Source organism: Arvicola amphibius, chromosome 8 (genome assembly GCF_903992535.2).
Source record: "Arvicola amphibius chromosome 8, mArvAmp1.2, whole genome shotgun sequence".
Lineage (NCBI taxonomy): Eukaryota > Metazoa > Chordata > Mammalia > Rodentia > Cricetidae > Arvicola > Arvicola amphibius.
Window position 1 is genome coordinate 66,767,233 of NC_052054.1, and position 15,920 is coordinate 66,783,152.

The 15,920-nt window shown below is 51.2% G+C and overlaps 1 protein-coding gene across 1 annotated transcript; it reads right to left on the reverse strand.

The window, feature by feature from the left end:
- Positions 1-942: 942 nt before the first annotated feature.
- Positions 943-4,308, reverse strand: Znf579 (zinc finger protein 579). Its single transcript, XM_038339477.1, has 2 exons — positions 4,234-4,308; positions 943-3,000 (listed from the first exon to the last, which is right to left on the reverse strand). The coding sequence occupies exon 2, from the start codon at positions 2,996-2,998 to the stop codon at positions 1,310-1,312; it is 1,689 nt and encodes a 562-aa protein (XP_038195405.1). The 5' UTR covers positions 2,999-3,000; positions 4,234-4,308; the 3' UTR covers positions 943-1,309.
- Positions 4,309-15,920: the final 11,612 nt, after the last annotated feature.

Sequence of the window (15,920 nt, forward strand, 5' to 3'; positions counted from 1 at the left end):
TCATCTGTCTATGGGTCTGTGCTTCTTCCCCCCTTGTCCTGTATCATCTCTCTCCATCTCTCCCCTAATAAGATGATTTTTACATTCATTGTGTGTGTGTGTGTGTGTGTGTGTGTGTAGAGGTCAGAGGACAACTTGTAGGAGTCAGGTCTGTCCTCTCATCATTTGGGTCCTCAGGCTCAGCTGCCAGGGCCTTTACCCACTGAGTCACCTCACTGACCCCTAAGATGCTTTACAATTACTCAATTGTTTCATCTCTGTGTCCCTGTCCCCCCATTAGAATGGAAGTCACACATTGAGAAATGGCTGTGTGTTTCATTAACAGAAGAATGAAGAGTACCCAGGACAACACCCTGCACATGTAGAGGTTCCATGAGACACTCCAGCATGAATGAAGAAAGAAGATATGAATGAACCACTGGATAAGGGCTAAGAGCATGGGCTACAGAGCCACAGTGTCCGGGGCCACATCTGGCTGTGCCTCTTGTTGCCGTGTGACCTTGGCTAAGTAGCAGGCTTGTTTGACTACCTCCACCTCCCAAAATGCCAGGATTGCACCCAACTCAGATCGTACCTGGTTCTTGGGTTTCCTCAGGAAAACGGAGAGAGACTATTGGCACCTTCACGATTGTAACAGGAATTTTGGGAAACACCTAGTGCCTTTTCAGACACAGAGTAGTAATTCTGTGCCTAGAACATGCCCTGGAGACGGGAAAACGGTGCATACCATGCTGATTTACTGAACCGCACACAGGATTCCTGAGGGTGTTCTGTCTCAGCACACTCAGCTTTCTTCCCAATCCAGGGTCAACGGACTTATTGCTTCTTCACTATCAAACACCCTCCTGGGAGGAGATGTGTGAGCATCCTTGTTCTGAACCCAAGTGTGGTCAAATCCTGACTCACCCGACCCCCACCTTCACAGACAGCCTTACTCGTGGGTTGCACGAACTCACATTTATTCACAAAGACAGAGGAAAGGGGGCAGACCTTTCTGACTGGGAACCCCCAGGGTCTGGCAGTTCAAAATAGGCGATGGTGTCCAGTGTTTGCAGTGGGGGACCAGCAGGCTGAGGCCAACCCACCAGTCTCTATCCTTCTGGCCAAGTGCCCTCCGCCTTGTCCTACCTTTACTTAAGACACGTGTTGGGGTGTTTCCTAACCGGCATCGGGGTCTAGGGATAGGTAAAAGGGAAGGTGAATGACCCAGGGCTCAGGGGTAGGCAGAGGAGGTATCTCTCTTTCAACTTCCGTCTTCCTTACTGCAAACCCGGAGGTCAACTGGAAGGGCGGAGGGTGGATGTGAAGGTCAGGAGGCCAAGTCCCCCAATCCCTGTAGGTGGGCCTTGCTGTCCACCTCCTCATCCTCCATCTCGAAGGCTGAATGGTCTTGGCTGTCAAAACAGGAGGCGCTGAGAAAGACGGGGGGAGCCGGCGGGGACTGAGGTGGAGTACCAGGTGAGGGCGGCTCTTCCTTGATGTGTGCGATGGACAAAGGGAGCCCTTCTGCCTCCTGCTTAAGCGGTGGAGTTTGGGGCGACTGTGCGGCCTGGGACTGGAGCGCCTGCAGTGCAGCGACCCTCTCCAGCTCCGCCCGTTCCAGCTCTGCGCGGTGGCAGCGCTGGTGGCGCAGTAGGCTATAGGCGCGGGAGAAGCGTCGTGGGCATCGAGGGCACGGATGCGGGGCGGGACCCCCAGCGTGGACTTGCGCGTGGCGGGCCAGGTCTGCCAGTCGCTTGAACTCCCGCTGGCAGCGCACGCACTGGAAAGGGCGTGCCCCAGAGTGGGTGACCCCGTGTTGACGCAGGTGTGCCCGGCGTCGAAAACCTTTGCCACACTCGGGACACCAGAAGCGTGGTTCCCCCGCCGGGGGCCGGGCTGGGGTGGCATCTCCTCCGTTCTGCCCGCCTTCACCCCCTTCCGATGCACCCCCACATTCTGTTGCTTCGCCACCCTCAGGCCCTTTTCCTGAGTTCCGTCCACCTGAGGACTTGTCGTCCTTCTTGCCGGTCCCAGGCAGTGGGGCCAGCAGGCTGAGAGGGCCGTGGACGCGGCGATGCTGGCGGAGGTAGGAGGCCAGGCGGAAAGCCAGGCCGCAGTCTGGACACACAAAAGGCCGATCGGTGGAGTGGACTAGCCGGTGGCGCGACAGGGACCAGGGCCTGGCGAAAGCCTTGAGGCAAATGGAACACTGGTGTCGCTTGGGGCGGGGCGGTGGTCCCCCTTCGCCCTCCTGCTCGCCCTCTGGGCGCAAACACGGGTGCGCTTTGAGCTCCCCCTTCGTGGCGAAGGCTTCGCGACAGCGGAGACACAGCAGCGTCCAGTCAGCCTGAAGGAGGACCTGTTTCTCCTCCTGTCGCCCCGCGGCCAGTGCCAACTCTGCCCTTAGCTCCGCTGCCCCGGCCTCGGCCTCCTCGGCCTCTGATTCCCGAGGATTGGTATTCGTGGGGGCAGCCACAGGGGCCGGGTCCCCGGCAGGCCATGTCTCAGGCCAGACTGTTGCCGCCTCCTCCGCAACCCCGGCCACCGCTGCGGAGGGCTGCTCCACGCCCTCGTCCTGTGGACCCCAACTGGACTCGGGCTCCTCCTTCACTGCCCTCTGCGTGGACAGATCCACCTCGCCACCTGCGTGCTCCTGGGCCAGGTGGCGCCTGAGCTGGGCCGGCTCCGGGAAGGTGCGTGGACAAGCAGCGCAGCGCAGCGGGGGCTGGGGCCCGTGGCCACGAAGGTGGCGGGAGAGGTGGGCAGGCCTGCGGAAAGCCTTGGGGCACAGGGGGCAGGCGTGGGGCCGGAGGCCCGAGTGGCTCAGTCGGTGTCGAGACAGGTAGTAAGGGAAGCGGAAGAGACGACCACAGGTGGGGCAGGGCAGAGGTGCCCGAGGGGCTCCAGTACCCCCTCTGCCACGACCACGGCCTCGGCCACGGCCACGGCCTCGGCCTCGGCCTCGGCCACGGTGAGGTGGACTACCTTGGGCAGGTGGAGGGGGCTGTGGATCCATGCCTGTGGGGGGAAAGTGGGAGAGGCAGGGGTAGGGAGAAGAGATGAAGGATGTGGGGCGTGGTGAAGAGAAGAGAAGAGAGAGGAGGGTAGATCCTCGGTCCAAAAGAGGACACCGGTGGGAGACAGGGGAAGCAGGAGAAGGGGGCAGGGAAGGCAGGAGGGGACAGAGACAATAAAGGAGAGAGAGAGTTGTGAAGAAGTAGGAAAGAGCGACAAAGTCCAGGAGAAATGGAAGGGTGAGAGATGGAGACAGAGAGAGATCATAGAGATCAGAGGCGGGGACAGACAAGACAGAACAATACACAGGAGACACAGGGAGACAAAGTCAGCCAACTGCTTTTGCTCCAGGGCCCGGGGGCTTGAATATTCTCAGTGGGATTGGGAACCAGTCCACCCTTGGGGCCCAAGTGGGGTGGGATTCAGTCCAGAAGACCCGGAAATGGAGTGTATGTTCCCAGAAGTCAGGGGCTGGGAGGGACCAGGGAGTAGCAGAGCTTTAAGCTTCTGGGTCTGAGGGAGGAGGGCGGGGGGCTGGACTCCTGGGTCTGAGGGAGGAGGTTGGGGTTTGCACTCCTGGGTCTGAGGGAGGAGGGCGGGGGGCCTGGACTCCTGGATCTGAGGGAGGAGGTTGGGGTCTGCACTCCTGGGTCTGAGGGAGGAGGGCGGGGGTCTGCACTCCTGGGTCTGAGGGAGGAGGCTGGGGTCTGCACTCCTGGGTCTGAGGGAGGAGGGCGGGGGTCTGCACTCCTGGGTCTGAGGGAGGAGGGCGGGAGTCTGGTCTCCTGGGTCTGAGGGAGGAAGCTGGGGTCTGCACTCCTGGACTTGAAGGAGTGCTGAGTCCTGGATCCCTGGGTCTCAGGCAGGCAGACTGAAGGCTAGAAGTCCCGGGTTTCAGACAGAACAGGTTAGGCAAACTAGACTTAGACGCAGCCCCTGATTCTGGGTGAAGGAAGGAGCTGTAGGGGGATCTGACTCTTAAGACAAGGGAGAGGAGGGGGCTGGGAGGTGGTCTGCAGAAAATCTCCAGGGAAGAGATGGCTGTGGCCAGTCTCCTGGCCGGGCGTGGTGTCCGTGGAGGGCGTGGAGCCTGCAGGCTATCGGGGGCCCTAAGTCCAAGAGGGGCTATCTGTTCCGGGTAGGTATGATCTGCAGAACTGGGGCGGCGGGTCGAGGCCTTAGGGATTGCTCCCCCAGGGCCCGGCGTTCGCCCCAGTCTCTGGGCGCCGGTCTTACCTCCGCCTCCTGCGCTCCTTTCTTCCTTCCCTGCTGCCGGGCGATCGCGAACGGTGGTGGCGGGGAGGGAGGAGGCTGAGCGTGGTGGGGGGTGGAGGAGGAGGCTGGGCTCGGTGTTACAGCCTAAGCCTTCCCCCCGGAAACCCGGTGTTTGATCCAAGGCTAGAAGAGGAAAGACTGGCTGAGAAGCCGGAAGCGGAGGACCAGGGACCTTGGGGGGCAGAGAGGGAGGGCGATGCGGCTCCTGAATCCCGTGAGGGGAAGGGGCTGAAGGCCTTTTTTTTAGACCTTCCGAGGGAAGAGGGGGCTGCAAGCCTGGGACTGTGGATCCAGCTTACCACCTCTCCTCCATTTCCCAACAGATAACACATATTCATTCATTCTTTCAACAAACAGGCATTTATCAAGCCCTGCCGGTGCCAGGCACTGTGCTGGGCTGCTGGGTCTGAAAGAGGGTTGGAGGAGGCCGAGATGAGATGAAAGAAGCAGTGAAGAGATACAAGCTTGAGAGTGTACCCGCACTCTATAATGGAGCCTGACTCCCGTTTTCCCTTGGTTGCCTGGGCAACCAATTCTCTCTTCTCTGAGCCTCAGTTTCCCCTTTTATAGTAAGCCCCTGGAGCACAACCCGACGAGTTTTATCAGAGCACCTACTGTGGGCTGACTCTGTCCTTGGTGCTGGATCGATAGGGTAAAAATTCATAGTCTGATGCAAGGTGACAGATCAGAATCAGTCACCGGGGGCGTGACAGGGAAGAGCTCTGATTCGGGAAAGTGTCTTTCAATGGGAGTGAATGTCATTCCTCTAGTCTTTCTTGGCAATCGCGTTTCACTGAACCTGGAGGTTCAATGTCTCAGCCTGTTAGATGGGACCAGCATAGCCAGCCACAGCTCTCAAAGTTACTTGATAGGGAAAAGGCCCGTCGCAGGAATCTCCCTGTGTAACAGTGCTATTTTTTTTTAGGGTTAAATTCATGCCGAACATTGTTGGCACGAGTGTGGGTAAACAGTTCCTTTTGTACACCTCTGAGGTGAGTAGAAGTTTGGAGAACTTTAACAACCTAGCAATTCCAGGAATTTACCCTTCAGAAACCAGAAATATGCAATATTATTTTTGTGCCAAGTTCATTACTACATTTTTGTTTTTGTTTTAATTTATATGTAGGTATTTGAGGCAGGCAAAATGGCTCGTGTAAAGGTACCTGCCTTATGACTGGTGACCTGAGTTGGTTGTCAAGAACCCACAGAATGAAAAGAGAGAATTGATTCCCGTGGGTTGGCTTCTGACCTCCACACCTGTGCATACACACACACACACACACACACACACACACACACACACACACACGGAGCTGAGAAGATGATTCAGTGGTTAAGAGTGTTTGTTGCTGTTCCAAAAGACCAGAGCTTTGGTGCCCAGCACCCAAGTCAAGGGCCATGCAATCCCATGTAGCTTCATCTCCAACACCCTCTCCTGTCTTTTGAGAGTATGTGCACAGACACACATACACACTTACAAATAGATAGAATCATATGCAGTTCGTTTTATTACATTTATTATTTATGTGTGTGGGTGCACACACACCATGGTGCATGTGTGGAGGTCAGAGGGCAACTTTCAGGGGTCAATGCTCTCCTATGATGTGGGTACTGGGATCTGACTCGGGTCCTCAGGCTTGGGTACAAGTGCCTGTACTGACTGAGCCATCTCTCTAGACCCTTACTGCAATTTTGTTTTGGTTTGGTTTGGTTTTGGGTTTTCGAGACAGGGTTTCTCTGTGTTGCTTTGGAGACTGTCCCGGAACTAGCTCTTGTAGACCAGGCTGGCCTTGAGCTCACAGAGATCAGCCTGCCTCTGTCTCCTGAGTGCTGGGATTAAAGATGTGTGCCATCACCACCAGGCCTCCTACCACAGTCTTGAACGTCACTAGGGATGGCTGAAAATCTCAGTAAAATATCTGAGAAATAAAATCATGACCCTGTGATATCTTGTATGTCTCGGGGGGTGGGAGGAAAAGAGAAAGAAGCTTTTTCCACTGTGTGGAAATGCGGAGCTTCTCCAAGTGGTCACGCAAAGAAGAACACCCCAAGGGCTGTCTGTAATAAGTCTGTGTTTGCTTGTATCAGTGGCTTGGGGACTGGCAAGATGGCCCAGTGGTTAAAAGCACCCACTGCTCTTGCTGAGGACCTGGACTGGGTTCTCAGCACCCACACAGCAGCTTACAGTCCCTCTATAACTCTCCAGTTCCAAGGGGACCTAGCACCCCCCCTTCTGACTTCCACAGCACCAAGCATGCTTTGGGGGGCGCACAGGCATACAGGTAGGCAAAACACATAAAAATTTAAAAAATCTTTTCTTAGAGGGGAAAGGAGAGAGGAAGGAGGAGGAGGAGAGAAAGGAAGAAGATGATGAAAGAAAAAAGAAAAGACAAGGTGGGTCAGGCCCGCAGTCCCAACACTTGGGGCGGGGGGGGGGGGGGGGGGGGGGGGGGGGGGGGGTGGAGGGACTGGGAGACCGCGCAGTGGAGATTCCGGGAACTGATGATATAAGGAGTTCAAGGTCAGACGTGACTACTCCAGCCCTAGTCTCAAACAAACAAATGAGCAAACAACAAGCAGCGGGGTTTAGGAAAAAAAGAAAAGTAACAAACTTAGAAGTGAGTAAACAGGAAGAATTTCAAACAGAAGAGAACAAGGGGCTTGCTACTTGGGGTGGGGTCTGGAGTGGCCATCCACGAGGCCAGAGCTGTCAGAGAGAAGCCTGAAACTGGTGCAAGGACTGTGGCGGGCTCCTGGTCCCGGCTGGACTTGGGGTTAATTGGAGAGCACTGAGGAGCCATTGAGAAAGTTTTGAGCAGGAGAGTCAGAGTCATATGATCGGATTAGCAGTTCAGAGACATTCCCGTGGGACCGTGGGACCCGCGTGGAGGCAGGCCGGAGGTCCAGGTGAGAGGTGGCTGGGCCAGTGGGACCCAGCCTGGGAAGGGCTCACCTACTTGGGGAGGCACTGATTGAGGGACACTCTGTTTCTCACCGGCTCCTCTGCTCCCAGCTTAGACTCCAGCCCCAGAAATTACAACTCCTCACTTAAACAAACAAACAAACAAACAAACAAGTTTGTGCCTGCTGGCGGACATCAGAGGACAACCTGAGGGTTCTGGAGATGGAGCTTGGGTCGATCTTGTCAGCAAGCACCTTTACTTGCTGAGAGGTCTCGCTGGTTCAGCCACACCTCATTTTTGAGCCGAACACCTCCGGAGGTTCCTCTTCATGCTCAGGAATTTAAAAAACAGCCTTTCCCCCTTTAGCTCTCAAACTTGATGTACCCGTATAAAGGTTTGTTACCCCTCACCTAATTTCTGGTGCTGGGAGGAGACGGGGTGGGGGTGGGGGAGAACTAAACGTAGCTATATAGCTCAGGTTGGCCTCAAAACTTGTGATACTCCTTCTCAGTGACCGGAATGCTAGGATTATAAAGGCAAGCACAACCAGGCTCAACATTCTTTCACTTACTTTCCGGCCTCCTGCTTCGTTTGCGACACCACCCACCCTCTTTATTCTGCCAGGGATGTCTGCCCTTCCTTTGGACTTACTTCTGTGAGGTTTTCCTTGCCTCAGACATTGCTTGAGATGTATGGCTGGTATGTGATATCTAAGATGGCCCTCTAGGGCAGGAGAGATGGCTCAGAAGTTAAGAATACTGGCTGTTCTTCCAGAGGTCCTGAGTTCAATTCCCATACTGGTGGTTGGTGGCTCACAACCATCTGTAATGAGATCTGGTGCCCTCTTCTGGCCTGCAGGCAGATATGCAGACAGAACACTGTATACCTTTTAAAAATAAAATGATCCTCTATTTTCTCTCTTTTAAAAGGAATTATTATTACTATTAAATATCTTACTTTTACTTATGTATGAGTTGGCGTGTATATGCCTGCACATTTCTGCAGTGAGCAAGGAGGCCAGAAGAGAGAATCAGATCTCCCTGGAAATCTTGGTGCTGGGAATTAAATTTTCATCTTCTGGAAGAGCAGTTAAAGTTCTTAGTCTCTAAGCTGGACAGATGGCTCAGAGGTTAAGAGCACTGGCTGCTCTTCCAGAGGACCTGAGTTCAATTTCCAACAACTACATAGTGGCTCACGATCATCTATAATGAAATTTGGTGCCCTCTTCTGACATGCAGGCATACATGGAAGCAAAATGTTGTATACACAATAAATAAATCTTAAAAAAATAAGCTGGGCGCTGGTGGGAATGCAGGCTGGTACAACCCCTTTGGATGTCAGTGTGGCGATTTCTCAGAAAATTAGGAAACAGCCTTCCTCAAGACCCATTAATACCTTTTGAGTATATAACCAAAGGATGCTCAATCGTGCCACAACGACATGTGCTCAACTATGTTCATAGCAGCTTTGTTTGTCATAACCAGAATCTGGAAACAACCTAAATGCCCCTCAACTGAAGAATGGATAAGGAAAATATGGTACATTTACACAATGGAGTACTACACAGCAGAAAAAAATAACAACAGCTTGAATTTTGCAGGAAAATGGATGGAGCTAGAAAACATTATTTTGAGTGAGGCAACCCAGACACAGAAAGACAATTATCACATGTACTCACTCATAGGTGGTTTTTAAACATAAAACAAAGAAAGCCAGCTTACAAACCACAATCCCAGAGAACTTAGACAACAATGCGGACACTAAGAGAGACTTACATAGACATGGGAAGTCGAAAGTAGGAAAAGACAAGATCTCCTGAGTAAATTGGGGACCTAGAGGGAAGATTGAATGGGGAGGGGAGAGACAGGAAGGGGAGCAGAGAAAAATGTAGAGCTCAATAAATATCAATAAAAAATACGTATAAAATTTTTAAAAAGCTGGGCAATGGCGGTGTACGCCTTTAATCCCAGCACTCGGGAAACAGGCAGATTTCTGTGAGTTCAAGGACAACCTGGTCTATAAAGTGAGTTCCAGAACAGCCAGGACTGTAACACAGAGAAACCCTTTCTTGAAAAAAAAAATTTTTTTTTTTGTTGGGCAGGGCATGATGGCTCACACGTTTAATGCCAGCACTTGGAAGGCAGAGACAGGTGGATCTATATGAGTTTGAGTTTGAGACCAGCCTGGTCTACAGAGTGAGTTCCAGGACAGCCAGGACACAGAGAAACCCTGTCTCTAAAAGACAATAACGATGATGATGATTTTGTTACATTTATATATTGATTATGTGGGGGGTGGGGATGCACTGTGCTAAGGTGTGCTTGTGGAAGCCAGAGGACTGTTTGCAGGAATCAGTTCCCCTTCTACCAAGCCCCAAGGATTGAACTCAGGTCATCAGACTTGGCAGCAAGTGCCTTTACCTGCTGAGCCATCTGGCCAAACTGGCCCGTTTTTCAATATTGTACTGACTGCAAACAAATGGTAGACTATTTGTGAATCACTCGGAATGGCCAATGCCTTCTGGATACTGGACTGCTCTCAGTACCACCCATTTGTAGGCAGATAAAAGGGATGAAGGGAGCTGATGATGTTGCTCCATTGGTAGAGTGCCATTCTAGCTTGCAAGTTGATCCTAGTACAAACCAGTCTAGGTGTCCCAAACCCAGCACTTGGGAGGTGGAGGCAGGTGGATCTGAAGTAGTCCAACCTGAGACCCTTTCAGGAGAATGAGGACTATGGCTTGGGCACCAGAATGGTGAGGTGTGGGGTGCTGAAGACTCAGATGGGGGGGGGAGAGTCTTGGGCATTCCCAGCATCCTTACAGGAACTGATGATTTGGAGAGGCAGAAGGTCCACCTCTCCCTCCTCCAGCACAGCTATAAACTTGGGACACACTGAGGCAGGTTTGGTGACCAGCTCCGGGCATGGGTGTGCTTGGAAATAGCATGTGTTTCTTTGTTGCTGTTGTTTTGTTTTGTTTTCTGAGACAAGTTTTCTCCATGTATCCTTGGCTACCCTGAAACTTGCTTTGTAGACCAGGCTGGCCCCAAATTCACAGATATCTGCCTCCCTCTGCCTCCCGAGTGCTGGGATTAAAGGCCCGTGCCATCACTGCCTGGCTTTGTTTTTTTTTTAATCTTTTTATTTTATTTTCTTTTTTTAGATTTATTTATTTCATGCATGAGTTATAACTGCTTGTACACCTTAAAGCCAGAAGGTGGCATCAGATCCCACTAGAGATGGTTGTGAACCACCATGTGGTTGCTAGGAATGGAACTCATGGCCTCTGAAGGATCAGCCAGTGCTCTTAACTGCTGAGCCATCTCTCCAGCCCCTCATTTTGTTTTTAAATAGGGGCTTGCTTTGTAGCCCAGGCTTGCCTGGAACTCACAAGAATCCTCCTGCCTCAGCTTCCCCAGTGCTGGCTGGCATTACGAGTCTGTGCTACCACTCAAGAGCTGAATCAATCTTTTTCGTCACTGCTTCTGCTGAATTGCAAGGATTGTGGTGGAGGTGAGGTGGGTGGAAGCCAAGCTTCCTTAGCCACCCCCCAAACCAAGCACGGGTGGCTTCTGTGTCTGTGATAACCCTGGTACCTTTCCACTTGCTCATTGCCCTTGGCCTCCTTCTCTCAGGGCCTGTCTTGTCTTCAAGGGGCAGTGTCTGTCTCCAGAGGGTCAGGCCTTGTTTCTCCAACATAGACTTTTTGGTTCTATTTTTGACACAGGGCCTCATTTAGCCTGGGCTATCCTGGATACTCCTGCCTCTGTCTCCCAAATACTGATACTATACACTTTGGATAGCATGTACCACCAAATTTATATTACTCAGAAAGAGTAAGTCTTGCTTCTGGACCTCCACTGATGAGTGGAGGATACTGTATGTATGTATGTATGTATGTATGTATGTATGTATGTTTGTATGCATGTGTGTGTACATATGTATTGTTTATATTAAATAAAATATAAAACTTATTTATTTGATGCATATAGGTGTTTTGCCTGCATGGATGTGTGTGCACTACATGTGTGCCTGTTTCCCATGGAAACCAGAAGAGAGTATCACATTCCCTGGAACTGAAGTTATAGGTGGTTGCTAGCTGCCATGTGGGTGCTGGGACTTGAACTCTGGCCCTCTGCAAGAGCAGCCAGTGCTCTTAACCATTAAGCCTAGAAAATACCTCTTGATAGTCACATTTTTACTTATTCACTGGGGTAGCATGAATCTGCCATGGGGCACCTGTGGAGATCAGAGGGCGACTTGTGAGAGTCCTTGCTTTCTTTTCACAGTGTGGGTCCCAGTGAACTCAGGTTGTCAGGCCGGGCAGCAGGTGCCTTTACCTGCTGAACCATCTCTCTGGCCCCAACATTGAGAATACCTCTAAGGCCAAGCATTGATGTAGGTGGGTCTTCTGTCTATCTGTTGCTTTCATTGGTTAATTAATAATGAAAACTGCTTGACCTGATAGGTCAGAACACAGGTAGGTGGGGAAGACAGAACAGAATGCTGGGAGGAAGAAGGCAGTGAGTCAGTCGCCATGAAGCCAGCCACCAGGTCAGACATGCTGAATCTTTCTCGGTAAGCCACCACAAAGTGGTGCTACACAGATTATTAGAAATGGGTTAAGCAAGATGTGAGAGTTAGCCAGTAAGAGGCTAGAGCTAATGGGCCAGGCAGTGTTTAAATGAACACAATTTGTGTGTTGTTATTTCGGGTGTAAAGCTAGCCATGCGGGAACTGGGCGGAACAAAAAGCAGACCTGCTTGCAGCTCCTTACTACAGAGCATCTCTGGGGAATGGCTTTGCTCCCAAGGGATAGGACTTTTTCAAATTGTCACTCTCAACTTTTCCTCTTTGTGATGAAGATGCAGAGATAAAAGTCCATCGTGTGAAAGAACGATTGAGCGAATTTGTTTTCAAAGGACCAGCAAGATGGTGGAAGGCGTGCCTTTTGCAGAGCCCTGGTTCTGTTTCAGCACTGTAAAACAGGAGCAAAACAAACAGCCAGGACTGAGGAAAGGGTCTATCAGGTAAGCTACCTGCTTGCAAGCATGAGGACCTGAGTTCGGATCCCCAGCACCTATAGAAGCAGGCTAGTGCAGCAAGATTGTGTAGGGAGTGAAGACAGGCAGATATCGGAGGTTCATTAGCCAAAGGCACGCTTCAGATGCAGAGAGGGACTGTCTCAAATAAGAAGGTGCAGTACTGGTGAGACGGCTCAGGGTAAAGGGGCTAGCTGCCAGCCTGACGACCCGTGTTTGACCCTTGGGACCCACACAGTAGGAGAGAAAGAACTTCTGAAAGTTGCCCTCTGCCCTCTGTGCCCATGCCATGGCACATGCACACACAATCACACACAGAAGAGCACAGACATGTACATACAAGCACACACACACACACGCACACACACAAGAGCACAAACATGCACATACAAGCACGCACACACACAAGAGCACAAACGTGCACATGCACACACACACACAAGCACACAGACACTAATGAAAAATGAAGTAAAGTGAAGAGTGGTTGAGGAAGACACCTACAATAACCTCTGGTCTCCACAGGCAGCCTTACACACAGGCTCACACATCCACAGTAAGGAGTGCATTCACCACACCCACCTTAGTGAATGAATGAATGGCCCCAGATGAAGATACAGGACACTGTTCGCTATGGACAGCCATGGAGTCCCCTCCTACATTCAACCTTTCAAAGTAGCCGTCTGGGTTTTGCAGAATTGCTCTCCACCAGGCGTGTGGCATATGCCTGTCTCTTGGCATTTGGGAGGTGGTGGTAGAATAGAGTCAGGATTATCCACTGTATAGCCAGCCAGTTTGAGGCTAGCATGGGGTCCATGATACCCTGTCACACAGAAATCCCTTTTAATTTTATATGTGCACTATCGTGCTGGTGCCCTGAACTGGAATTACAGGAGACTGTGAGCTGCTTGATGTGGGTGCTGGGAACTGAACTTGGGTCCTTATGTGCTTTTAACCTTTGAACCATCTCTCCAGCACCACACACACACACAAATATTTTTTTTAATGTTTGGGAGCCTGTGAGAGGGTGTGGTGGTTAAAAAGATGGCCCCCATAGAGAGTGGCACTATTAAGAGGAATGGCCTTGCTGGAGGAAGTGTGTCACTGTGGAGACAGGCAGGCTCTAGGTCTTATATATGCCCAAACCATGCCCAGTGAGACAGACCACTTCCTGTTGCCTGTGGGTCGAGGTGTGGGCCTCTCTGTCCCTTCTCCAGCACCATGTCTGCCTGCTTGCTGTCATGTCACACCATGGTGACAGTGCACTAAACCTCTGAAAATGTAAACCACCCCAATTAACTGTTTTCCTTATAAGGGTTGCTGGGGTCAAGCCAGGCAGTGGTGGTGCACGCCTTTAATCTCAGCACTCAGGAGGCAGAGGCAGGCAGAGCTCTGTGAGTTCGAGGCTAGCCTGGTCTGCAGAGTAAATTCCAGGACAGGCTCCAAAGCTAAAGCAAGAAATCCTTTCTTGAAAAACTAGTACATAAGTAAATAAATTAATTAAATTAAATAAAAAGAAAGAAAAAGAAACAAGTTAAAGAGTTGCTGTAGTCATGGTGTCACAACAATAGAAATGCTGACTAGGACAGGAGACGTGTGCCAACGTGCCCAGCCATCATAGGCTTTATAATCTAGTGTGGGGCAATGGAAGGGAGTCAAGAAGAGACGAGTACTTTAGAGCTAGGTGGCTCAAGCTGGGCTTTTGGCTGTGACCGTGGATGCAAAGATGCAAGACAAGGCTTTAAGTGCAGACGACGTGTGCCATTTTCCTGCCCTCTGGCTGTGGAATGGCGAAGGAATGGAGCAAGGCGAGTGGAAGACAGTGCTGATTCTGTGCTTATCCAGGCCCTGTGTGTTTAATCCCAGCATTTGGATGGCTGAGGCAGGTGTATTCCTATGAATTCAAAACCAGCCTGGTCTACAAGGCGAGTTCCAGGCCAACCAAGGCTACATAGTGAGACCCTGTCTCAAAAACAAATGAAAGTAAACAAAGTCTAGGATGGCTGGCATTGTCTGTTTCATTCACTGTAGTGTTCTCACAGGCTTTATGTTGTCTAGCACAGAAGGATCACTTGTGCAGGGATGCGATTGAGAATGTGAGAGCCACTCCTCCCTCCCTCCCTCCCTCCCTTCTTGAACTCATTCTTCTCCTGTACCTATCTAGGTATCCCCAACAACTCCCCCTTCAATGACCACGTTAATGCTGGCCATCCTATCTAAAATGGTGAGCTCTTGCTATTCAGTGTGTGTGTGTGTGTGTGTGTGTGAGAGAGAGAGAGAGAGAGAGAGAGAGAGAGAGAGAGAGAGAGAGAGAGAGAGAGCTGGGACTGAATTTAGGATGTTGCACATGATACTAGATAAGTGCTCTACCACTGAGCCACACCCCAGCCACTCACTGGGGGATTCTAAGCATTCTACCTTTGAACTTCATTCCAAGCTCTTTTCAATCTTTTCTCCCAAATTGTTGATGTGTGTACATTTATGTATGGGCGTGTCACGTGTGTGTGTGAAAGCCGGAGGACAACCTCGGGTGTCATCGTGACAATGAGTCCATGACCTTTCAGATAGGATCTCTTGTGGGGCTGCACCCCATGGATAAAGCTAGACTGACTGAGCAGTGAACCCCAGGGATCCTAGTTCTGTTCTTCATCATGCCTGGAAGTTTTGTGTGAGTTCTGGAGATTAAATTCAGGCCCTCATGATTCTGAGTTAAGTATTTTATCAACTGACCTATCTCCCCAGCACAATCTTTTACTGCTGAGTTGGGTTCTAAGTCATCCAGGCTGGCACTGGACTTCGGTGTCTCGTGCTTTAACTTCCTAAGTAACAGGCCTGCACCTGAGGCAGCTGCCACCACCTTCTCAGCACACTTCCTTCTTGCTGCAAAGGTGTTCACTACCATATGAAATTACTATCTTCTCTTGATGCCTCCCTCCCTCTCCCTGTGCACTGCCCACACTGTAGACTATAGTAAGCTCTAGGAGGGCCAGTATTTTCTGCTTTGTTCAATGTGCGGTCTATGATCTAGACTTTAGAACTTAGTATGGCCATGCAGAAAACAGAGTCTAAGGCCTGGAACCTTTTCAAGATATGGCTTGGTTTTCAAGGGATGTGTCCTGTGGGGGTGTTTCTCGATTTCCAGATGGGGCCGCTTAGGTGAGTTGTAAACTGTTTCTCATCTGAAGGGCTTAAAAAGGATTGAAGTGCCCAAGCCCTCAAGGGTTTGAGGATCTGGGCACTTACAGGAGGAAAGTGTCGTTCCCCCACCCCACCCCTGTCTTTAACTGCCTATGCTCAGGGGAGGGGTGGGACCTTGGGAGTCATTACACCCTCCCCCAACCCTACCAACCATTAACTGCTCAAAAACCCACAGGAAGTGGCAGCGACCCTTGACTCTGCTTCTCAAGGACGGGTATCTAGCGAACCTATTATTTTCTAAAGGTTAAAGGAAATGAGGTGCACATGTATGTGGGTTTGTGCATGTGAGTGCAATGCCCAAGGAGGCACAGAGGAGGCCGGAGCCTCTGGAGCTCAGTTAGAGGTGGTTAGGAGCGGCCTAAGTGGGCACTAAGAACTGAACTCTGGTCCTGACAGCATGCATTTTAACTGTTGAGCCATCTCCTTAGGTCCTAGGGGACATAGTCTAAGTCCAAGAGGGAGAGAGCCCCACCTCCCTGAGACCCAGAGTCAGCAAACAAGACAGTAG

Coding starts and splice junctions, on each gene's coding strand:
- Znf579 (XM_038339477.1), bottom strand. CDS start 2,998: ATGGATCCACAGCCCCCTCCACCTGCCCAAGGTAGTCCACCTCACCGT.